The sequence below is a fragment of the Puntigrus tetrazona genome, chromosome 8, assembly GCF_018831695.1.
Source record: "Puntigrus tetrazona isolate hp1 chromosome 8, ASM1883169v1, whole genome shotgun sequence".
NCBI classification, from domain to species: domain Eukaryota; kingdom Metazoa; phylum Chordata; class Actinopteri; order Cypriniformes; family Cyprinidae; genus Puntigrus; species Puntigrus tetrazona.
In genome coordinates this window covers 10,493,606-10,519,650 of record NC_056706.1, presented here as the reverse complement: position 1 = coordinate 10,519,650, position 26,045 = coordinate 10,493,606, and the positions used below count along the sequence as shown (strand labels likewise).

At 37.3% G+C, this 26,045-nt stretch overlaps 1 protein-coding gene across 5 annotated transcripts; it reads right to left on the bottom strand.

The window, feature by feature from the left end:
• Window positions 1–81: 81 nt before the first annotated feature.
• Window positions 82–24,763, bottom strand: LOC122349960 (inositol 1,4,5-trisphosphate receptor type 3-like). 5 transcript variants are annotated; one of them, XM_043246112.1, is made up of 59 exons: window positions 24,249–24,763; window positions 23,073–23,143; window positions 22,307–22,428; window positions 22,040–22,126; window positions 20,549–20,707; window positions 19,524–19,622; window positions 19,177–19,260; window positions 18,842–18,988; window positions 18,404–18,499; window positions 18,276–18,314; window positions 17,994–18,133; window positions 17,768–17,867; window positions 17,131–17,291; window positions 16,861–17,002; window positions 16,613–16,774; window positions 16,305–16,477; window positions 15,360–15,479; window positions 15,099–15,281; window positions 14,607–14,858; window positions 14,215–14,359; window positions 13,950–14,094; window positions 13,345–13,532; window positions 13,146–13,266; window positions 12,941–12,952; window positions 12,555–12,609; window positions 12,288–12,453; window positions 11,853–12,038; window positions 11,697–11,774; window positions 11,249–11,368; window positions 11,008–11,130; window positions 10,713–10,913; window positions 10,293–10,544; window positions 10,040–10,165; window positions 9,839–9,964; window positions 8,914–9,034; window positions 8,592–8,773; window positions 8,295–8,443; window positions 8,076–8,184; window positions 7,407–7,494; window positions 7,109–7,284; window positions 6,842–7,004; window positions 6,533–6,681; window positions 6,108–6,308; window positions 5,718–5,828; window positions 5,528–5,623; window positions 5,317–5,418; window positions 4,999–5,085; window positions 4,829–4,906; window positions 4,461–4,653; window positions 4,258–4,380; window positions 3,950–4,122; window positions 3,709–3,873; window positions 2,914–3,103; window positions 2,710–2,799; window positions 2,506–2,627; window positions 2,254–2,419; window positions 1,637–1,797; window positions 1,172–1,333; window positions 82–1,082 (listed from the first exon to the last, which is right to left on the bottom strand). In XM_043246112.1, exons 1-59 carry the CDS (start codon window positions 24,338–24,340, stop codon window positions 960–962), a joined length of 7,953 nt encoding a protein of 2,650 aa, XP_043102047.1. In that variant the 5' UTR covers window positions 24,341–24,763; the 3' UTR covers window positions 82–959. The 5 variants fall into 5 exon arrangements, with proteins under 5 accessions (XP_043102047.1, XP_043102048.1, XP_043102050.1 ...); XM_043246113.1 differs by having other exon boundaries at window positions 2,710–2,790; XM_043246115.1 differs by having other exon boundaries at window positions 2,710–2,784.
• Between the last annotated feature and the right edge of the window lie 1,282 nt (window positions 24,764–26,045).

Below are 26,045 nucleotides of genomic sequence, written 5' to 3'. Positions count from 1 at the left end.
GTTTCAGATTAATCAATATGCTTCGCAATAATGCGCCTCGTTCGTTTACCGTCTTTCGGCGTTTAAAAAATACAAGACGTCGAATAACACAAATGTTTTATTTCGTATTTTGTGTAAAGTTGTAGAGGCACTTCGTTTCAACACATTAGCAACAACAAATTGAGGATTATTTGATGTCATTAGCATTGATTAATTACAATATAGGTAAAAGTATGTTCCAGCATTCTTTTTGTGGGCATAAAAATGCAAATGATTCACAACTTGGTCTTAGTTGCACAATAAATAATTAAATAGACACATACATAGATATACATGCATTATGTCTATTAAAACCGTGATAAGCACGACCTCACTTAAGACTGTATTTTTATGATAGACAAGAACGCGTTAGTTTCCTGAGCAAAAGTTATGTTCGAGTCATTTTTTTAAAAATATTAAATTAAAGCTGTATGAACTCTAAACACACTTATGCACATTGCGGCTTTTATATTTCCCAGATTCAACCGTGACATGTTGCCATCTCCTAGTTCATCATAAGACTGGTCCTTTCATATCAAGCCAGTGTATCATGACTGCCCTATCCCTATAAATACAGCATGTAAAATCTGTACATATTAAAACCATCCAACTGCATTAACCTACAACCTAAAACACATCAGCTTTACTTGAGGTAATGCTACATTTATCCACACATCCAACAAGTTTTGAAAACAAGCTTTCGAATATCCTAACCAAAAACTAAAAAATTTAAATAAAATAAAATATATCAAATTTGTGCACACTAAAACCATTCAGGTAAATCAAAGGCCCCTCAAAGAATGACTATTCAGTCAGTAGTGCTTTTGTGGGAGCGTAGATCCAATCTGTCTATCCCTTTGAACGCATCTGTTCCACAGTGAGGAGTACACCGTTGTCACATTATTGCTTCTATAAAGTCAATGCAAGGTTAGCTGGAAAAATTAGGTCTTGATGACTTGAAGATTTCCTCCAGCAGCACTCGGAGGCATAGGCACTCCGGGGTTTGAGCCAGACTGAACATCCACAAAACCCATCCTCTGCCTTCTCTTCCTTTGCTCCGTCATCTAAATGAACACAACCGTCATTTGAGACATTCATTCATTTTAATGAACCAACACTGTTAATGCTGGACAAACCGTGCTGATCAATGTACCTGTTCTTTGAGCTCTGTTAATTGGCTTGTGAGCTGCGTGACCACTTTCATGGTGGAGGTGAGACGATCCTGCAGGTTCCTCATCTCATTCTGTTCTCCATCTCCATCAGTTACGACCAGAGACATGGCCTGCATGCGTGGGAACCAATCCAGGTTCTTATTCTAACAAGAGGAGACAGAACTGAATCAAAACCCACTGCAAAGTAAACCGAGAGTGAAATAACAAAAAATACAGTGAAAAAGAAATAGAAAAAATAATAGTAATGATAATGGCCAAAGAAAACAACCACAAATTAATTCAAATAAAAAAGCTAATAAATAAATAAATAAATAAGCCTGGTCAAATTATTAAGCAATAATATGATATAAATAATACTGAAATAACATTTGCAATTGATATATATTAATATATAAAATGTGATCAGTTTCCAAACAGCAGGAATCTTTCTTTTTTAATTAATTTACCTTTATCATATGGGCCACGTAGCTCTCTGGGCCAGTGTAATCGGTCTTGTTTTTCTCTCGTACCAGCACAATGAAGTAGAGGTAGTGCCAGATGTTATGCTCAAATTTAATGTGTTCCTCGAATGATACAGTCTTATTATCAAACTTGTCCCTCTCGAGACCTGTTGAAATACAAATACAGATCAATTCAGTTTTCTGATCATTTATATTTGACTTTCACAGCACCTGTTAAGAATTACTAGCGTAATTTTTCACCCACAACAAATAAATATTGCATTGCAGTAAACGGTGTTGGAAATTTGCTTAACTGTCAAAAATAAATTCTAAAATGTGGGATCAATAAAAAAAAAAAATAATAATAATTTCTCAGGATGCATTACATCTATCAAAAGTGACAGTAAAGGCATTGATATTGTTACAAAAATAATAAATGCTTTTTATATATAATTTATTTTTTATCTATACAAAAAAGTTTCCACAAAATATTAAGCACCAAACTGATGTTCCATGCAAATGTTTCTTTAGCAGCAAATCACAATACTAAAATGATGCTGAAAATTCAGCCTTTTCATCACAGAAATAAACATTTTAAAGTATATTTAAATGCAATTCCGTACCACAAATGAAACAGGTGGTCTTCAGTATCTCCTCTTTCTTTTGTTTTTCACTACGCAGGTCAGCAAAGGTGTCAATAATTACACCAAAAATCAAGTTGAGAACAATGATGATGACAATGAAGTAGAAGAGAAGGTCATATACCACACGGGCAGGGAACAAAGGCTCCTGTAAATTGAACATCATTGCATCAGTCTGGTTAGGTTTTGTATTCCTACATGTGCACATTTCTATATGGTTGCGAGTCTCCATACATTCTTAGAGGGTTTGCGCAGAACATCTCCAACACCTCCTCCGTTCCTCAGCCCATGATTCAGCACCGTGACGATACACATTAGAAGAGTGTCACATGCTCTCTCTGTGTTGTCCTCATCTTCTGCAAAGACATAAAAAAACCACAACTGAATTCTGATGCCAGTACAGTATTAAAAAAATATAATCTTTCCTGCTAAACTCACCTTCTGATGGTGCAACCAATCCAGTTTCCTCTGTGCATTCTACTCCATCTGCACTGCAGCTGCTCATAGAGTCATCTGTACCTGGAACACCTTTTAGCATCATTAAATAATAAATGCTATGTTGTAATTTAAATTCATCGTGAATGCTGGATTTGACATTCGGACGGCCTTGTGGCACACCAGCATAGACCAAAAGAGGTTTACCTGCATCTGAGCTAGCAAGCCGGTCAACTTCCATAATGAAGTCATTCCTGAGGAAGAGGAAGCCCACGATAGAGAAGAGGTAGACCAGGATGATGGCCAAGACAGCGGTGAGGAGAATAGAGCGACCGTTACGTGTCACACTTTTGATGACATTAAAGAGCGTCTCCTCACGGTAGATCAGATCAAACAGCTGACCGAGAAATGATAGGCAGAATATTTATTCCTTTCAGTCATACAAAATCATGTCACAGAAAAAACTTTAAAAAACATTATATTCGAAACTCCCCCAAGATAATTTTAATGCCATTTGGTGTTGGCAAAGGTTTTGTGGCATATTTACATTATTGACGATTATAACATTGCAGAAAAGCAAAGTCAAACAAGCTAGTTTTATACTACAGTATATTATTAATACTACTGTAATATTTGTTTTGTATTTTTTATTTTAATACATTTTAAAATAAAATTTATTTCTGTGATGTCAAAAGCTATTCTTCAGTGTCACATGATCCTTCAGAAATCATTATAATATATTGATTTGGTACTCAAGAGCAAATAATTTGTTATTAAAATGTTGAATGTAGTCTAAAATCAATGTAAAAACTGCATTTTTTCAGGATATTTCAGAATTTTTTAATTAAGTGTTCTTTTTTTTAAATGTAACCTTTTGATTTTTTGCATCCTCTCTAAATTAAGTATTAATTTAGGTTTTTTTTTTTATGAAAACAAAACAAGACGATGAAGTTTAATTGGTAGATAGTGTAAGAGTGGTTCGATAAAAATTTTAACACCCACCAATATGCTGTAGAAGAGCTCATGGACAAAAAGCCCCAAAGTGCTGGTTAATACATAGGCCAGGTGGTACAGGAACTCTACATCCATCACCATGGCTTTATAGCCCATGATGAAGGTGCCGTTGTTCCCCACAAAGCTCACCACAAACACTATCTTATTGATCAGCTGAAAAAGAGAAATTCTGAATTAAATCCATTTGTTTTGTATTTAAACAAACGTACAGTATTTTGGTAAGACTCACATTGAGCGCCCCCAGCAGAATGAGAGTTGGCCCGATGCCGAAGTGATAGATGCAGCGCAGGGTGATGGCGACGGTGAGGGACTGGAACCCATAGCGCTTGGATAACAGGCCCAAAACAGCCAGTCCAGCGAAGCACCAGAACAGCATAAGCAGCAACGAAGTATCTATTGCACCTGGAAGCACGATAGACTGTTAAACCTATATTTAGAAAGCCAACTGTTGGTCCATATTTGTTAGCTTTGAAATTTATGGTCATTTATACAACTATTACACTAAAGGAAGCAACAAATAATGCACACATAGCATACCAGCACGACCAGAGTCATGTGGGTAGAACAAAGCAATGATAAGATTGATAAACACAGCCAGATTGAATGATATGGTGCCCCAGAGAGACATTCGACGAGAGAACCAGTACAGCACCGGCATGCCTAAAACACAATCACAACAAACCCGTATTAAAGTCCGTTCGAACTCACTGAGCCACTAACACCTTAGGCCTGATGCTTACTTCGAAGTTTTTTCTGCCATTCCATTTCATTGTGCAGGAAAGAGGTCTGATCGAAAAAGTGTGTGACCTTGCTGCCCTGCTCGTCCTGCTCTGTGGTGGTAAACACGCGGAACTTTGACTCCTCCGTCAGGAACTCGCAGATGGGGTGAACAGGAAACACTATCTGCTCCATGCTACGGTCCTCCCGCACAATCTGCATGCGACACGCCAGTGAGAACTATTTCACAACTTCTCATATTCACAGATTCATTTTAAACGCATTAGTCACATTTACTTTATATTCTGTTTGGAGACATTAGTAGAGCGGAAATTACAATAAGAGAATCAATTACAATACACAAAGAGAAAATAATTTTTTTTTTTATTACCTCAATCTGCGCCGTTTGACGGTCATAGTACTCTAATGGATCCTCCTGTGGCTCCTCCTGCTGTTTGTTCAAGGTGAGCTACAATAAACAAGCAAAAACAGAAAGAATACTGTCTTAAATACATATTTTCAGTTTTTCTAAAAGTCCTAAAACTAAAATGTACAATTTACCATAGAAGAGATGCTTTCCTCTCCTTCCTCTTTTGTCTTCTTTTGAGGTTTAAGCAGTGTGATGAGCATTTTGTTGTGCCGGGCAAGCTGCGAAAAAATAAATCAATAAAACATGCAAATAATGACAACAACAAAATACATAGTGTTTTTCTATCCAGTAAATCTATTGGTTGTTTTTTGATGGCTGTGTTAAAATGCATTTAAAATAACTAAAAAGGTATTAGATGCTAAATAAAACTAAATAAAAACAATCAGTTGCGATTGTTAAATGAATAATTCTGCAACTATATAAGTATATTATATGATGCAGCGATCTACCTGTAATGCCAGGATGTAGATGTTGTGTCCAACTTCCAGAGGTGAAACTTCTCCGTCCTCATTCTCAGCTTCTTGTTGGTAAGCCTTTTTTATCACCTCCACCTGAAGATATACAATAATGTTAAAATACTACCGTTAATACGTGATAAATGTAATAGTAACAGTAATGTTAAAATACTATACGTAATACACAAAACACAGCAAAACTGACCAGTTCCCGGGGTCGAAGGTTAAACAAGATTCTCTCTGCATTCTCACTGTCATGACGACTCTCCATCAAAGCCAGCAAGAGCTTAGAGGCGTTGTCCTGACAGTAGTCGCACATTGTTGTAAATGACGATGAACATGATTTATTTTTAAATAAAGTAGAGCCTGTGTTTGTATCCGGACTGTTTTCTCACCTTGAGCTGCAGCACTAGCTCCATACGGTAACGACAGAGAGGACTGATGTCATTCAGAATCAAGGCTGTGATGATGTCAATGCCGTTGCACTCATGAGAGACAATGCATGTCTTAAGACAGACAAAAATCTTAGTTAAAATATTTAATGAATTAAAAAAAAATACCAGTTGTCTTTGTCAGAAAAAAAATCACTTTGAGTGGAATCACTTAGTTTTTATAATGAACATCAGTTTGTGTGCTTTGTAATTGTTGGTAAGTGATGCTCTCTCTGAATCTGGCGTTTTCTGATTCTCCTAACGATTCATTTAGTACCTACGGTAAATTGTCATGGATTAAAAGCATCTATGCCCGTTTAAAATAATACCAGTACAAGTACTTGATAATCTCACCTGGTTCTCTTGGCATGGTCCTTGGCAGTACTCTGTGAGGGTCTCCAGGGTCTGTGTGATGAGCTCCACGTTGTTCTCATTGATATAAAGGCCCAGCAGTCCCAGCCCTCCTGTTGTGCTTCCGCACATGATGTCCAGAAACTGGAGCGTCTCACAAACCAGGTTATAATTTGTTTTATTGCTCTGAGAGCGAAGAAAATTCTAGGGCAAAAAACATGGAATTTATTAAATGAACAGAGAATAATACAATAAATACTACAATAAATTATAATTCTGTTCAATTTCTCAGAGGAGAAGACGTTACACCTTCACCTTCACCACTGAGGAAGATTTTCTGCTCTGATTTACAAGCATTTCAAAGCCTGATCATTTTTAAAGCATGTTAGATGATCCTAAGCTGATTGTTAATCTGGGGGCGTTCAGACCTGAAGATCCTGATTGTGGTTCTCACAGAGCAGCTGTAAAAAGCGCAGGATGGGTTTCATGATGGTGACGGAGGGGCCCATTTCTGTTTCTACTTCCTGCTGCTCAGGTTGAGGTGGCTGCTCAGGTTGGCCAAAGGACATCCCTGCACCTATCAGAAACCATTGTTAGAGTCAGCAATGAATGCAGATTCAACTAAAGTATTAATATATACGATGTAGCACAACTTTATTAATTTAATACCAGAATCTTTTTGAACATTTCCTCTCACAATGTCTGCACTTCATACACTTCATACAATTTCAAATTACCTGTATCCATATCTTTGTCATCTTTGGCTTTATTGCTCATTTCCCCTACGTTGACGGATATAGTGGATTTGATGTCCAGCTGTGCGTTATTCATGCGGTCATTTAATACTTTAAAAAACTTTTCTGACTTGTTGTCTCCCATCATGATTTTGTAAAAGGAGTTCTGTTAAAAACAGGAACCAACATATATAATAATGAGTGCTTTTCCTTGAAGACGTAGCAATATTTATGACTAAAGCTATATATTTACAGATGTTGCTTGCCCACCTGGATCTCCGTGTTACCTCCTTCCAGCAGACAGATAGCGAGCTGAATGCTCTCCTGAAAGATCTTCTCGTTCTTAGTGCTGGTTATAAGGTCTATGAAGAGTTTGGTGCCACCTTCTTTGTCCAGACGACACTGTAATGCTGCAACAGCCAGCCAGTCTCTCTCTCCCTCTCCACCTGCAAATACAAGCACGCACACACAAAAAAATATTTTGTGCTGAACCAGCTAGCAATTATAAATACAGTTGTATTGATGTGATGTTAATTAATTATTCCATGATTTTTAATTGAAAAATGACCTCCTCCATGTTCAACAAGCTCCGCTTTGATGTTCTTTTTGTTGTTGTAGAGGTAGTTCTGGAGCAACACCTTTCTTAAGGCAAAGCCCTGCAAGAGACAGCACTTTTAATAAATAAATTGCAATGACTACAGAACCCAAACTAACCCACCCAGAAATAAAACATTTAAAAAAAGAATTAACAAAAATTAAAATAAGTTTCTTTTTACTCTGGAAATAACACAAAGCAATATTCCAGGTTAAATGCAACTGTCGACTACACTGAGAAACACTGTTATTTAATTAATTCAATTTCTAAAAACCAAGTAATTCTCATGAAGGAAGTTTTTATCCATGTAAAAAGTAACTATTATTTCTAAAATGTCTTTGATTATTTAGGAATAGCTTAGAACAGAAGGTTCATTGTATTATAAAAAGAAAATTCACATTAATACATATGTACTTATTATATCTAATATACCTTTAGAATATAAACTAAGAATACATTTTTTAATTTTTTAAATTGCATGCTTTAGAATTTTTAGAAAGCTAAATGATTACATAACATAATTTTTTTTTTTTTACATCATGTAGCTAACATGCTAATTTACTTTACATCTGTATGAGAAATTGTTTGATTACATGGTGATGTTATTATTATTATTTCTAAATAATATAAATTTAATCTCACTTTCTCATCAAAGTCTAGCTCCCGAATGAGCATTTCCTGTAGAGTTCTGAGCACTTTGATACAGAGCTTCTCATCCGAATTCATGAGGGCCTTTGTGTGCTGGATCAGTCTGCACAAAGTTAAAGAGTAATACAGCATTATGCAACATAAATTCTCAGTTTATTTGACCGAGCCACAAAATGCAGTTTAAAAATCCCAGTTTGGAATGAAGTGACTCACTTAGATATGAAGCCTCCTGATTCACAGCGCGATCGAGCATCTGTGCCTTCCAAGAACAACAGCTCGGGCTGGTGCAGCACATCCACCAGCACTGACAGCTCTGCATTAACCAACGGCATCACTCGCTCCTCCAGCGTGTTAATGATATCCTAACAGTGTTACAGAAACATTAATACAAGGCATTCACAGTGCACATTATTGCTAGAAACATGGCTTAACTAGTTAAGTCTGTTTTAATAATAAGTCATTTTGGAATCACTAGGCTACAAAGTCTAAAAGGAGATTAAGAAGGCGCACCTGCAGTTTCTCAATGATGTTTTTGTAGTCCCAGGGGTTGGTGGGAGCAGCAGGCCGTGTGAGGCGTGACAGGCTTTTGTTGCTTTGGCTGGAGCGAGACAGCGTGAGGGCATTACTGTGACTCAACATCATATTGACATGAGCCTCCAGCTCTACCGGCAGAGGGATGGAGCGACTCTTTGCTGAGGGGACAGTCATGTAAACAGATAAGTTGTCTGGTCATGCTTCAAAAATAATAACTGAAACTCCTTTCACATTTTGGGCCTGTGAAGCATTTTGTCTTTAGAATCCATCTACTCGCTTAGAAAGCAAGTTGACCTACTTGTCATCGCGAGAGTTCGGATGCAGGACTCTACTTGGACTTTTTGTTGTGGCTGTAGCCAGGGACAATCTAATAGACGCATGGTAGACTGCAGCAGCTGCTTCACAATGGTATGATGAGCCTGAATGAGACAAAAGAAAGAGGAAAAAAAGAGAAACCTGGAGAATTAAATGGGAACTTAAGAAAAAAGAGAAAGCATTTTTATATGGTATGAGAGACATGATATATAAGCTATTATATTCATTGTATTATTAAAGTTATAAATGTATCTTTTCTAAAAATAACTAATATGGTCATATTTACAATACTATTTAAAAGTTTGAGGTCATTAAGGTTTTTTTTTTTTTTTACTTTTCATTTTGATCAGTTTAATGTTACTGCTGAATAAAAGTATTAAAGTAAAAAGGCTTTTGCATTGTTGCCATTTTTATTTTGAACTTTGTTCAGCAAAAATGTACCATGATTTTTACAAAAATATTAAGCACCACTACTGTATTAAACGTTGATTTCATTGATTACATGTGGCAATGGAGTAATGCAAATAAACGTAATTTTATTAAAAAAAATAACCACAAAAAAAACAAAAAAAAAACTATATTTCAAACTTTAATAATGTTTCACAATTACTGTTTTTAAATCCAATATATACTTATTTCAAAAAACTAATTTTCCCCAAACTTTTGAAAAGAAGTGTATATACACATATTGGAACATATTCTAATTAAATGTGAAACGTGCCGAATCATTTTTAGGCAATTCCTTTGACAAAAATTCTAAACTTTTAGTAATTTTGTTTCACTAAATTTATAAAAAGCATCAATTCTTTTATTAACGCATGACAGAAACTTCAATCAAAAAATCTGTAGCATTCATAAAAAATAAAGGCTGATGTGGCAGAGACCTAATATGACTATTAATGCCTCACCTCTGTGCTGGTGCTGTTCTCTGAAAAGGGAGAGCTGAAGAAGGCATTTATAGTGTCTAAAACCACTTGAATCACATACTTCTCGAGCACAGGGTCAGACATGCGTTTCTCACGATTGGAGCACACCTGGAATTCCAAACGAACCAAGTTAACGAAACTCCTTATTCTTGCACACATCATATCTAGCGTCAGCGGACTCACCCTTGCCATATCTACAGTGAAGTTGTCAAACAGCTTCCAGATGTGGTTGCTGGTGTAGATCTCTTTCATCTCTACTTCTGTGTCTACATAGCAGTGGTTCACGAAGTTTACATACGCAATTTTCACCTGAGTGACACAGAAGAGATTGCTAAGTTTTCAAACGCGCCATACAGTCGAAAACACGTTCACGTTATAAATGATACGTTTTTAAAGAACAAGTGCTTTCGTTTCTTGTTTGCCATCATCTTGTTACCTCTGTGATACAGTCTTCATGTGTTATTACTTTCACCATGTCCTCCAGGGGCAGCAGAGATGTGCACTTAATCTCAGTGTAGACATTTTTGCCTTCAGCACATGCAGCCAGCAGCTCTACCAGAGAGATATGGTACCGCAGAGGGCTGTCGTCCTTCACCCCTTCCCGAGACTGGGTCATCAGTTCCACCATAGTGTCAAATGACGTATCATCGTTGTAGAAGACGACCACATCATCACCCGCACTTGTTAGCTAAAAGAGAAAAAAAGATACCATTCGGCAATTCATCAATTGAATGGACATTTCCTTGAATTCATTATATAACTACCCCAAATACAATAAAACTGATTATAAACGTTTGAAATGAAGACACGCCGTTCAGCAACACACGGTTTCTTTATTTGGCTCAAAGTAACAAACCTCAGTCATGATCATGTCTTGACATTTCTTCACGTATTTGCCTTCTGCTTTAATGATGGTGTGCAGAAAGTTGAGGTACTGAATGTGCCGGCCATGTGTGGCCAGGCAGTGGATGAAATGATGCAGCACAGACTCGCTGATCTCAGAACAGAGCTGGTAATTATTACTGAAAATGTGCTGCATTGTTTCTGCCTCTAGGAGCTGAGAAAAACAACACAAAAAAAACAGAAAAGAGAACACAATGAAAGCCTGATAAGCATCTTAGGCTAGTTTAAGCGCCATGCTTTGCACTCACCCCAGGCGTGAGAAAAAGGTTGAGGTGTTTATGGAGGAGGTTTTGGTTCTCCAGATTCCCTGTGCAGAACTTCTGTAAGAACAGGTGTGTGTACTTGATGATCTCCTGCATTTTGGTGTCATTCTGTTAAGAGGAAAAAAAAAAAAAAAAAAGTAAGTCACGTGTTTAGTGAGGGACAAGGCCAAGACCATGGTTCCATGGTCCGACCACAGACTTTATCTGCTTTAAAAAGACCACAAACCCTATCATAGGAGATCTGAAGCAGGTCAAGCATAACTTTGTGGGCACCCATGTTCTTCAGTAGTCTTTGTTGTTTCTTAAATACACCTGAGCTGCACATTTTATTCAAACGCTCTAAAATCTGCAAATTAGAGAAAACATTATTGCATAAAAAAATACTGATTTCTCTGTTTACCACGTTTCCATTTGTTTATACACATTTATATATACTGAACACAAAATATAAAAACTGCATATGTGTATACAAAAAAAGGAATAACTTTAAATGCAATAATATAGTTTTAAAATGTTTGAGGTCAATAAGATGGTTTTTTGGAAGATCTCATAAGTTCACCAAGGCAGGTATTTAAAAAAAAAAAAAAAAAAAAAATGATTGTCACCAGACTTTTGAACAGAAGGTCAATCTCAGATTGATCAATAGACAAATACAATAAGAACAAAAACACCACCTCTTTGACATTCTGGTAACTTTCATTGCTCTTTTCAACCTTCTGCTTTTTTGTATCAGTGTCCTCCTCCACAGGTGCCTGCATGAAAAAGAAAATAAAAATAAGCTTCTTCAACCTAAATATCCTGTTATTCATAATCCCATACGCAAGACTCACTGGCACAGCCTCTTTTTTGTCTTTTTTGTCCTTCTTGTCTTTCTTGTCTTTCTTCCCATCTCCCCCCGAAGTACTTTTTTTTATGACCCAAAGCTCAGACTTCTCCACCATGGTGCGCAGAAGATCCAGATCTCGTTTTATGTGTTTGTAATTGTCAACATCCTGAGTTGAAATGAGAAGTTGGACCTGAGGAGAACAAACACAGCAGGATGACGTCAACAATTTGGATCTTTACAAAAGCGTTTGCATTTCAAATACTTGAAAGAGAACTTTTTTGCCACAGGAAGTGCGATTTGCTGCATGCAAAAATGAGCAAAAAAAAAAGTAAAATTGTATGGTCAGCATATTTTGCACATCTAGGGATGTGCTTTACCTGTAGGTGTCTAGACACACTTTTTTACCAATAAATATGTTTAAAAGAGCCGTATTGGCTACCTGTTTAAAGGTGTGGAGGACTTCTTGTCTTTGACTGAAATGCTTGAATAGTAACTGCAAGGCCCCAGAAACCAGCGGAGGGTAGTCGTGCATGATGAGGTGGACCAGAACACGCAGAAACATTCGTCCCCCTTCATCGTCCACTTCCAGAATGCTGTTTCCTTTACTGTACGATCAGAGTAAAGTCAAAGAGAGGTCATATCTCACAAGCGTCACGCACATGATGAACAGTCATGTGGAAATAGAATTAATTGTTCATTAACGTACCCAATTCCAAACATGGCCTCTGCCTGCTCTCCAATGTGCTGGAGGTTGATGGAAGCTGTTTAAAATATTAATTAATAAATAAATAAATAACACAAATGCGCAATCAGAAAACAAATCCAAGCATGATTACATCTAAATTTAATTCGTTTTAAATTCGTCATCCATTAAAGTTGAAGTGTGTAATTTCAGAGCCACTGGCGGCATCAAATTAAACTGCAGAAATCAAACCCTTTTTTTCCCAATGTAGAAATAACTTACTAATAGTTCCTTTGCATATTCGGCATATTTAGTGATAGGAGAAAGTAGTGTAACATCGAAAATACACACTACACCTTAAGGAATTCATTGTAAAGAAACAAGAAATAATGAAACGTTGCCACTCTCACCAGAACGAGGCTCTGAGACAATCACAAAAACGAAGATGAAAAATAGAGTAGAGGGATTAGTACAAGGAAGAATGGAAGAATATGTTGTTATTTGAAAATAATGCAATTTTCGAGATTTGTTAGTATTATAAATGTTATTTGATTAGTAATCAGGTTGTGACACTTACAAGAGTTTCATTTTGAATGTTTATCTAAACATCATTACCCTCATGCTCCGTGTGATGTGTTGCATCTGCATCACCCATAGGATAGACATCCACAAACTCCTTCTTAAAGACTGAGAGCAGGAAGGAAAGCCGATAGTCCAGGCGTACACTGAGGATGAACTGCACAAAACCATTAGAAGCTTTACATATTGCCAGCGCTGATAGCATAAAGCTGTTCCCATCTTTCATAGCATCTACCTGTAATATCTCCAGGATCTTCAGTTTGGTGTCCATGACAGTGATGTCCTGTGTGTCAATGCTATCTTTACTGCCAGCCTGGCTGTCTAGAGGGCGACCAGGGGTGGAGAACAGGGATGGCTTGCGGTTTAGGACCATGGTAGACATCATCTGCCCCATGCCATGAATGGATCGCCTGACATTCTTACCTAGAAAGATGAAACCATTTTATAGGTCATTTTGGACACTGGAATTCTAGGAAGTTTAGTAAGATCTTTTAGTCTGGAACCTATGGATGTCCGTTTCTATGAACTCTATATGAACTCACAATTGAGAATTATAAAGCCTAAATAGTTAGATATAAAAAAAGGTTTAACTCACAATTTCGATTTTATATCTCACAACTCACAGTTGTGAGTTATAAAGTCACAATTCTGACTTTATAACTTTATATCTCACATTTCGGAGACAAAAAGTTGAGTTTGTATCACTTAATACTGAGAAAAAAAATAAGATTTGTGAGATAAAATTCGTAATAACCATTTTTTTGGTTAAATGTTTTGTGGAAACTGGCTTCCATAGGAACCTTGTATATACCTAAAAAAAATTTTTTTTTGAATACTAACCACTGCCATCATCGCTAAACATTGGATTGATGTTAGCATTACTCGGAGTGCAGTCTATGATTCCTAGAAGAGTGCGAGTCAACCTCAAAAGCTCAAAAAAACTGTAGAAGCCAAAGTAGATGAGATGTCTCGCCAAACTCACCACCTACACACAATGTCAATAAAGCAAATATGTGAATCTCATTTAATAATATTTGTGTTAACATTTGCATGTTAAAGACTGTCATCTTAACAACTCATTTTAATGTATAATACATAACTGTACCTCATATGTAAGCTTGTTTTTCTCCTCATTGGCAAAAGGTAGGTCATCAATGAGAACGTTGTTGAGGTACTCCTCCATAAAAGCCATTGTGTTGGCAAACTTGTTCTTTTTATTGTCTCGTGAATAGTCCAAGTGAGAGTCATAACTATAACAGAAAACAGCATAATTACAGTTCAGTGTTTAAAATGCATACTGCAATATAAAAGGCTGGGGTCCAAAAAAAATTACTAGATTAAGCATATTAGATGACTTCTGAAGAATCATGTGACTGTACTGTAGTGTAATGGCTGCCGAAAGAAATCGCAGTGTTTAAGAGACTAAAAAAGTCTAATTTCAAAAATTAAATATTAATTATATGCAAGTTAATTGTGTGTGCGAGTAAACAAACGCACTCTTTGATGCTGATAGATGTGGGGATCTCGGTCCACAAACGAGCAAATTTGATGGGTGTCACAAGCTCCTGAGGGTCACGGTCGACGTGAGCATGTAGCATGAGTCTACAGAAAGACGCCCGCAGGTCAAAGGGAAGAGTCTCGTCCATCATGCAGAGGGAAATCAGCTCCACATCCAGCTGCTTTGAGATCTCATCTATGGCCAGATACTGGCGATCAAAACACATTCGTGCAAACAGTTTGAGCTGGTACCTGGAAAAAAAAGCAATATAATTTATGCAGCTGTAAATAGAGGATTTTTTTAAAGGAATTGTTGCCAGAAATAATAAAATTGTGTAATAATCTGCTGTTCATTTAGTCTATACAGCTGTCTGTACTAAATTGACATGGTAAACTGACAGCACAAAAAGAGTATTTAATTATTTCAGCATGCCATTTATGATGAAAGTATTTAATCATCTGACAGGCCTGGTTATTTCTCCTTTTCATTACCTGTAATATGTCAGCACGTTTTCGTCATGCACATTCCCTTGCCGGGCTTCTTGGGCAAGCTGTCGAATGCTCTTCTCATGGGTCTCGTTCTCCTTCTCAGACCAGATCAGCCAAACTTCATCCTCGTCTCCAAACTCTTCCAAATACTCAGAGGTGTGCTGCGTGTCTTTAGCAGCTCGCCGCCTTCACAAACACACACAACTCACATGAGCACATAACCCAAGACAGACACACACACAAAGACAATTTTTGTAGACTTACTCAGTTTTCATGAGAATATCCTGGTTTTTGGCATCCAGCACACATTTACAGATCAGCTCTTGAGTTACTGGAATCGCAACATTATTGGACACACACAAGTCAGATAGATAATCCAGAAACCTGGAAACCAAAACATAAAGAAGGAATAGACATTTACAGACAAAGACATGGTATAAGGTACAGACAGAAAAAGAGCACTCCATTAAATACATAATATTAATAATAATAATTTTCACAACAACAGAAAAATACTAATTTTAAAGGCTGTCAGGCTTTTTGTTTTCAAATGCTGAACCGCTTCTCTTTTATGGACAGCAGATTTATTAATTATTTTCATTACAAATTACTGTGTTGCATTTGTACATTAGAAGCAATTTAAGAGCTATCCATGCATGAAATAAACATTAATTCTGTATGTGCAGTGTGAAAACAAAACAAACCAAAAAAATCTCTGCATTATTTTTAGACACAGCGGAAGAAATAATGCGGGAAATACAGAGGAGCTTCAAAAATTGCCAATAAATTAAATTACAAAGCAACAGGGCTGAATCACAATTTTTCTCCATGGGAATTGAGATCACAGTTCTCTTACACAATTCTTTTTTTTTTCAATCACAATTTACTGCACTTAAGTACAAAAACATAAAAGTACATTCAGTATGATGAAGTGCTGTAGTAACAGAGTGTTGGAGTATTTTCTTTATACCTTTTACAGTGAAATGTAAAGTTGTTGAACTTGAAAGAATGTTAACAATAATAAATAAAAAAAACTTTTTTTTGGAGGTTTTTGCTCCAATTGGCACAGAACCTTAAAAGGACATTCCACTCAAAATAAGCATTTAAATGTATAAACAGCAAATGTTTATACATTTAAAGATTGTATTAATTTATTAATAAATTCCACAATTTTGAAAATTTGAAGGTTCATCTGAAGGAAACACTAACCTAGGCTCCCTGTTCTTACGAACCAGACTGACGAAAGTCTCCACCTCGGTTTTAGTGATGTGCTTCTCCAGCAGTTTGCGATTGTTGTGTAGCAGGGCTGTGATGGTGTCCTCAGCCAGAATATCATAGCCGATCTGAGACTGCATCATTCCAAACTGCTTGGCTATGTGTTCCTGTAAAACAAAATCCCAACTCTGAATGCGGTCGTGTGGCTCTTTGTAGTGTGAAATGAAGTCTAAATGCTAACTAAATGTTAACTCAAACAATTTACCATTCTTGAGAACCTGTGTTAGTACGGATTGCAGTACCTGATTCTTACGGTAGTCTTCTTGTGAATGCCGCAGCACCCTGTAGCACAGTCTGAGCATGTATTGATAAGGGGCGTATTTCTGGTCAGACAGCTCATCCAACGTTAGCAGGGGCGGATCAGCGTCCCTCTCTTTAAATGGGGCTTTAATGATCCCAAATATCTTAGCAGAAATAGAGAGACAGCAAGATCATTCACCAACATCAGTGATGTTTCAACTGTAGACAGCACCATCATTTTCCAACTGACCTGTTTGAGAATGTTCTGCTCTCTCATGAGTTTCTGTCTCTCTCGGTTGGGTTTGTTCATCGTCACCTCCAGGGCTGGCTGGCCATTGTTAAACTGATCGACGACAAAGAAAACCACATCCTCCAGCAGTTTAATGGCATACCTGTGTACAGACAAGGCGCGTGACGCTCGATGCATTTTACAATAGGTTTACTTTACAAATGCTTACAAGCAGCTATTTAGGGCTCAGACTGAGACTCTGGTTTGGTGTTTGTGTCACGTCAACTCTACCTTCTGTCATTAGGACTGAGGAAACCGAAGTTGAACTTGTCGACGACGGTGCTCAACATGAGGCTGGCATCATTTGCAAAGTCTAGATCTCTAATCTCCATGACTGGCACAGAGACAATGGCAAAGGCTTCCTTGTCCTCTTTGGTGGGGCAGGTGCCCAGCTAGCAGAAGAAGAGGAGGAAGGAAAGCAAAAAGTGAATACTAAAATAAATACATATACAGAAACAAAAGACGTTCTTTGAGCGTTCAGATCATCAGATAATCTTGAAATAAATATAAATTCCGAAAAAATAAAATAAAAATCTTTTATCATCATGGGTATAAAATAAATTTTAAAATGCAGGAAAATAAATATAAAAACATAAAATCTAAAATATATTAAGCTAGATATACAAAAACAAAGACACATTACTTTTTTGACGTGCTTAAAGGATTTTTTTCTCAAAATGCATTTCCATCTGCTGTTATCCAAAAACCACCTCAAGCAGGCGTAAAAACCTTTTTGCAAATTAAAGCATTTTATTCGAAATTCTGTTTCCATCACTCGTTTCCGATGCAATGCTTCAAAATGCGCATAAAACCAGGGTGATGGAAACACAGCTTTAGACAGACAGACAGTGCAAAGAAAGTTCTTCACCATTAATCGAATAGGCCTCTCCTCATCAATGTCAATGGGAATGTTGGTGCTTTGGATCCAAGTGTTCGTGCACAGATGACGGAATCGAACATAAGAATTTCTGTTGGAAATTGACAAGATGAATATGCAGCAGGAACCTTTGATCAAGTTTTAAATCAATCAAATTCCTTTAACCCGCGGGATGCAGCAAAACAAATAAAGACACAGAAAGCACAGAACTGAATACCGTGGCACAAACGAATCTGTCTTCTGCAGTGTGGTGGGGTCCAGCTCAAACAGAGAGGCGATGTCATTCCCATGAGGCACTGCAGCCAGCTTGTATTTTATCCTCTCTCCTAGGCTTCTCTTGATACGGCTACTGTCCACCTATGGACGAAGTAAGACTTTGAGCAAAAAGATCTTTTCACAACACATAAGTTAGGGACGGTCTTTGCAACTAATTAAATTTTTTCATTGGTTACCATGCCATACAGCAATAAGTCATACAAAACATGCAATCTGAACATACCTCTATGTCATTGCTGTTTTCTTTATAACCAGGGTTTTCCTGCAACACAAATAATAAAATAATGTAAATAAGTCCTTCTAATATCATCAAACCATATATGAGATTATTATAAATGCGGAGGGTATTACTTCAGCGGCGAGATAGTTTCCTGTGGCCAAATGTTTGAACCGGTACAGGCTGTTCCAATGTCCTGCTCCTCCACGACACGGATCATGGTGAACCACCTACGACCAACAGGCAAACATTATATCACTATGGAGGCACTTACAAACAGAAAAAGGCACCTTAAAAGTTATCCTCAAATGTTCAGATTGCTAACTTTATCCTTCATGATTGCAACTTCACATCATATAGAAAGAATCAGATAACAGGCCTCTAAACATACTACATGGTACAATATGTAAATTAAAAAAAACTAACATTAATCTATTTTAAAACATTTCTAGTTGTAATACAAATTACAACATTTGGCTTTTTTGAGGATACAGTCCCACACACATCCGAATCTAAATCCTACCAGGATTTAGCAGGAAATCTGTTAAATCAATCTATGAGGAGGCTCTTACCTCAACCTCCCATAATGCATTGGAGCTGGTGGCTGAAGTAGCAGACTGACGTAGAGTCGTGCGCAGGAACACATGAAGCTTAGCCTTGTACTCGTCACAGGTCAGAAACTTCTCCTGTTCTGCGTGGAAAAGCCTCACCACATCTCCCTATGCATAACAGATTTCAACATATAACTTTTCTTTGTGTATGTGTATATATACAGTATATATCATAAAACTGGTTTGCAAATGTGGATATGGTATGCAAAAGCTTTAAACATGCGATATGGCTTAGCTTCTATTTTATAAACAGCAGGTTTGTAATAATGACTTTTGCATATGCTCATTGCACTTACTCCCTTAAGGACTTCATCTTTATGGTCACTGAACATCATAAACAGACTGATCTTCCAGCTGGTGTTGCTGTTGACTGAATTGATCTGTAGGGGGCAGTCTCAAATTATTACAAGACCGTGGCGCATAGCACTTCTTTCATGTTTTTTGCTTACTTTCCTTCACAGAACCATTACTAATCTCAAACACGTACACTTGGAGAAAAGACAAGAACTAGTTCAACCGTCTCAAGTTAAAGCACAAGTAAATGCGTTTATTGGGCTGCTTGAAATCAACCACAATCCGTCTACTTCACAGGCATACTGACAAAGAACTTGCAAATTGATCATGTCTTCTCAAACAGGCCCACCTCTTTGCACCCCGGGTGATCGGGAAGCTCGTAACTACTGGCATGGAGAGGCTGTCCAGCATTCACGGGATTCAGGATAACCTTATCTCCAACTACAACCTGAAACGGAGTGCAAATGATCCAGTGAGGGGCTCGATATGACTGTCACAGCCACAGATATCTAAAAAGCAAATATGTACTTCTCTATCAGTTTACACAAGGGAGAAGCAATCTACAAACATTTAAAGTCGGATTAGCTTGGCAAACCTGTTTATGTGTGTAGGGTTATTTGCATGCATTTTACCTAACTTTGCGAGTGTGTATGTGGGCTGTGTGTGCACTGAGTATGTGTGTATATATATATATATATATATATATATATATATATATATATATATATATATATATATGTATAGACTATGATATGTAATTATTAGGTTTGCAGGTAAATGTATAACGTCATGTATGCGTCACAAACGTATGTGTATATAGGTACAAAGTGATGTGTATATGTATAAAGGTGACTCTAATAAAAGCATGCAAGATTATACTGCAGCCCAAAATAAAACATTATATGTATATTTAAATTTGTTTTAAAATATTTAAAAATGTAAAAACCATTTTACATACAGAAATGGGGCTGGTTTAAAAAAATTACAGAAAAAAAATAATTCAGAACAAATTAAAAAATACTACATAATGTAAATACATTTTTAACATTTTTATTTCGTGTTTAATTTAAATTTTTGTTGTTTTATTATATACAGTTAAAAATAAAATGATCAATTTTGCCTTGGAAAGGAGCTGAAATGTTTTACATTATTTCGGTTGGCATTTATTTTACTACAAAATTTGAGTTTCAGTTGTAACTAACTATAATAATATTAATAGATCTAAAAACATTATGCAATTTAATCTGACTTTAGCCTAAAAAATGTGACTCTGGCATGTTTTTGACCATTTTCATGTGATTTACCCTGATAAGCTTATGCATACAGTGCGACTTTTGAGTTTCTTGTGTGCTTGCATGTGAATGCTTCAATTACATTGTCTCCATTGGCTCGGAGCTTCCAGAAAGGTTGGATGAAAAGCCAGGATCCCTCATTTCCCGTCCCATCAAGAGTGACACGCATTGCGTTCTTCTCCAGCAATGCTGGAAGACGCTTATTCACCGTCAAATACTTGTTGCTCTTCATGTGCAGGAGCTGAAAACACATCAGTATTTACTACAATAAAAACGTCTAGTCTGTAAAATCTGTCTTTAATATAAAAAATGAATGTTTAGTCTTATAATAGAGTTGCGTATGCCACAAACCGTGTAACTAACACACACTTTCTTACCTGGCGGGAGATTATGATTTTAATTAATAAATGTCATTTTTTAACTAAACATCTGTGTGTTCAATCATATTGTTGCTGACTTTTTATACATGCAAGTCGCTAGAGACCATCGTGCCAACAACACCCTTTCACTTTACCACAGCCTTTGTGGTTTATAGCTTTTTTCCACAGCACTGCACCTACTACAGAGCTTATTAGAAAGAAAGTACTTCCTTTTTCTCTTAAAAAAGAAAAAAAAAAAAGGACCTTGCAAATATCTTAAATGTGTCAAATGTGTACATTATAATATAGTTGCACCTCCTCTGGCAGCTCTCAAAATAAATAAATATAAATGAAAAAAAAGCATGCTTGGCTGGTTCATTAAGAAAGGAATCACTGGACATGGGAAGCTCTTTTTTATTTTAAGATACTATATAGTAACAGGAAAAGGCACTGTTTCCTATAGTGTGGCATTGCTGTAGGCAATTATCTGTAACTGACGTCACTAACAGGGAGGAAACACATTTCTTTTTTGCCTTTTCTGACTCAGATAAAGATATGCGGGTATAGTTGTGACCCCTTCAACAAACTCAGCACGTCCACGTAAGTCAACGTAAAATCTAAAGTTTAGTTTAGTTCATTAAGATTGTTATGGAATGATATGCATGCATCAATGAATGTTGCACAGTATGTTTATTACATACTATGCAAGTTTTATAGTAACAAGGAACAAAATATTTTTTCTGAAGAAACATATTTGCCTGTGTTATCTTTCATTTCATTCCTTGCTAATATTACCATGTCCAGCCAATTACATTGATCTATTCTAAAAAAGACCACCCAATTTTGACATTATAACATATATTATATATTACTAGCTAAAAGGTCATATAACCCTTTTTAGAGTCCATAGTTGGTGTTGAAGCCTGAATCCTGAATGAAATGCATGATTACATTAATCTTCTGTTTCTAGAAACAAGGTTTACACCACAGAACTGCACATTACAGCTGTTTGATAGAGCTTGACATCACCTTGTTTTAACAGAATTACTGAATGGAGTAACAGTGTCCTGAAGACATGAAACCTTTCTAATGCAGAATATCAAAAAGCAAAGATGTATTTATAGAAAGACAACCAGCAAAAAAAAAAAACATCAGATCACACTGACCACATCAGCAACTAATTAACTAAAGTTTTACAAAATGTAGATTCTCACCTGAATGACGCTGCCGTATTTTACCACATCCCCGTGGACCTTTTTGTTTTCGGCTTCATTCTGCTTTTGTTCCAAATTAGCTGCATGCTTTGGTGCAACAAAAAAACAAACAAAGAAAGAAATGAGCAACAAAGAACTGCAAGCAGCTCAAATGTCAATCATCGTATGACAGGTATCCCAGTAAATATATTACATGCCTCAGATTCCTCTTTGCCCTCAGATGTAATTAAAAACAAAGGTTGATTCTGTTGATGGTTTGTGACTTACTTGCAATTTCTGAAGAAGCACCATGTCTCCAATCTTATCCTTTTCATGTTTTGCCTGTTTAGCCTTCCAGAATTGTTTCTGGGCAGAATATCGGTTCATGGGATAAACCTTAAAGAGGCAGTCTAGACTCAGAAAGAAAAAATATATTTGTATAAATTGTCTGATTTTGGAAAATGTATATAAAATAAATAAATACTTTTAAAACTTTTAAAACCCAATTTTACAGCATTTTAAAAGCTTTGGACTCTCACAGGAAACGGCTACAAAACTTTTGTATCATCTGCAGATCAGACCTGACCTTATCTGGTTGGGGGGTTTATGGTTTGAGGTTACTTAACTGAATTGTTGACCCAGTTAGTTGCCAACAAACCCAAACTAGCGTAAATAAAGTAAATATAACCTAGCAATACCAGAGAACTAAAAACTAGCCCTACTTATTTGACATCCTACTTTTCTCTTTATCCATGCTTTTCACGTGCTCTTTTTCACTTTTAGCTGAAAGTAATACAATATGGAAGGATACAATATTTCTTTATATTATGATAACCTGCAATCCAACTTATTATTTGTTTTAGCTAGGACGCATATTTAGCTAAAATGGAACACGTGGTCTTATTTTTCATTTACCTCTGAGGACCGCAAACTTCTATTGAAATGTCGTATTAATGAAAGGTTGTATGAACAGCTTACAAGTCAGAATCAATACTTCCAAAGAGCTACAGCGTGTAATAATCATTCAACTATTTCAAAATCTTTTTAAAAATACCTCTGAATTTTTTGGGAGGGTTGTCGAGATCTCCACTTGCTGGCTCCACGACACAACGATCATCCACCAGCCTGGGAAGGTAAACACACGGTCACCTCAATAAAACGATTCTTCAAAAGCCTTCATGAGGCACACCGGTATCAGCGGTCATAAAGTCAGTTACGAGTCATGAACTCTAAAAGAGCTTCAATCTTTGGCCTGGAACGAGAATTTCAAACTTTTGGCGCACATCCTGCTAAATACTTTAAACATGAGGTCCAAATGCTCTGCCTAAGAGCCTTTAAGGTTTAATTATGTTATATTATATATCCAGTCCTACAGAATAACACCCCTAGAGTAGCCTGCAACTGCAAACGGCCTTTGAGGGTTTCTGTGAAACGGGTCAAAACGTGTTTATAGGTTGCCACGCCGGTACAATAAGACTCTCGTTGAGCCTGAATGGCTGAAAAACCCTGGACGCTTCTGAATGCCATTTCAGAGAGCCATTCCTGCAAAACATTTGCTTTCTTAAGATGCCTCCATCTTTTTGTTCTTGCATCTGGCCCGGATCCAAAACAAGGGTGGTATTTCCTACTGACATTAAAACCACAGTAAAGTTTGGGCCGAAAAGATCATACAGTGCGAAGAACGCTAAAAGGTCTTTCCCTTTCAATGACTAGCAGGCTTTGCTGTAAATGTTCATTTTTTAATCATTTAGCAAATCAAGCTCCGCATTAAAACTCAAAGAGTTTATGCCATGTCCTTACTGTATATAAAACATGCATACTATACACATACAAGAACGTACTGTATTTACAGTATTTGTCTGCCTATCAGTCGAAATGTGAATCAGATTAGGATACCAGGCGGTTGGCTGCACTGTAACTTAACTGCACACCTGTGTGCAGCTCTCGATCTTTTTGCAAACCATGAACTCAAACACATCAAAGCTAAGAGTAAAAGAAAGCCACAGTACACCCAACCAGCGAAGAAAAGCAACAAGGGTTGAGTTCTCGAGACTAGAATGACAGTCATCTCATTTCATAACAAACATAACCGCTGACAAATTAAATACACAACCATAGATACGATTCACTACGTTTTAAATGAACACAACAACTGTGTTTTGTGCAGGATCCCGGGCTGAGGTGAAGGCAGGCAGGAAGACGCACGTCAGTGAAAGAAGAAGACGCTTACCCCAACGTGCTTATGAAGCCATTGACAGTTCCTTCTGCATACAGGGAGACAATATCCCCTATGTGCAGGAAACTGGACGCTGAATCGGACATCTTTGCTATTTACAGCACGCAGGAGCCTGGACGCGTCCGTCTGATCTGGAGAAGCCCGGACACTTTTCTTACAAACTCTTCCTGATAAAGCGGGTGTAGGCACGCGCTTCACCCACAGTTGAAGTGTAAATGCATCCCGGTAGAGTTGAAAAATGAGCAAAGGAAAGATAGCCTTCAAAAGTGAATCCCGGGGTGGATGTGCAGCTGGGAATGTCAAGCGCAAAAGTCCGAGACGCAGAAGGGACTCGTTGGAGTTTCGCGGCGTACCTGAGGTCATAGTGCTTCAAACCAGGAAGCACGCGTAACTTTGTCAAGTCAAAACACGCCTGTAGGGGAGGCACCGCGTGGAAGAATACAGATGAGACTCGCTAACACCCTCCACGCTGCCATCGAGAGAAAGCTCAAACAATCAATGGCACTGCTGGACAGACCCACCCAACCTCCTCATTTTATAAACCTGGACTAAATTTCCTGCTTTAGTTCGTAAAACAAAACATGATATTCAGCAGCACAATACAAGGGGCCTTTGGTTTAAATATAGACCCACAACCTGATTGTGTTATAGTCAGGTCAGTTCAGATCAGCAGCCATGTTTTCAAGCAGTATCAACCTGATCCACCAAGTGATGTCTTTGTGCATAATGGCAATAATAAGACGGTGGATATTATCAGGGTCTGATGCTCCAGCAGCTCTTAAGTGTAGCGCTGACGGTTACTACAGCAAAAGAGTTTCACACTTTGATGTGTTGTGGTTTATGCAGAGAGGCTTTTAGATTCACAGTTGAGAAAGTTGCAATCCGTTTTTTCCATTATGAAAAGTCAAGTTGGCATATACAATGATAATTCACAATAAGGAGCCATGGAAACACCACGGTCAGCAAGAAAAGATACCTACGCACCAATCTGTGACATGCAAAATCACATCTGTGCGCAAGCACTTGCTCTGAATCTTGAGCTGTGTTTCCACATATTCAAAACGGATGTCCAGGCAAATTTGCATTCAAATCAAGCTTCGGGATAGATGGGATGCAATTGTGGCTGGATTTGCATTGCTGGCTGGCGCTGAAAGTCAATTAGAAGTTTATTATGACTTTCCCACTCTCTCTACTTCTGCAACCCTGTGTTTTCGATTAAAATGTGGAAAACTGTAGTCGAGGAATTACTGGCATTTTTTGAGGATGTGGGTACGCAACACAAGTGAGACGTGTTGCTGAAGTCAGAACTGAACAATACGTTCTCATATAGTCCTAAAATTACATTAAAACCACTTTTCGCATTAGCAAAGCTTCTTACAGTTATTATTTAAAATACAGTTACTAAAGTGCTGGCTTTTTAAAAATGCTGACTCTTTTCAGTCAATGAATACATCACATGCAACCGCAACAACATTTTTTTTTCATGGCCAAGCTGTGGCCTCATTTGGAAATATTTTTATATTCGCATTATCTCAAAGCCCAGTATTTTACAGGTTCTTTGCTACCCTCCAGTGACTCATTAAATCTCACTTTTTGTCTCAGATCTCCCTATAAGGGCAAGGTCATACACAGATTTTGGCTGACTGCATTTTAACGACTCTTTAACAGTCAGGTGAGACTGATGAGAACTTGCATGAGCTGTGAATGACTGCATAATACAAACGTTCAAAAGCAATCACTTCAAAAATGAGCCAAATAACAACTGAGAGTCGGAAAGACAATGTGTTAACT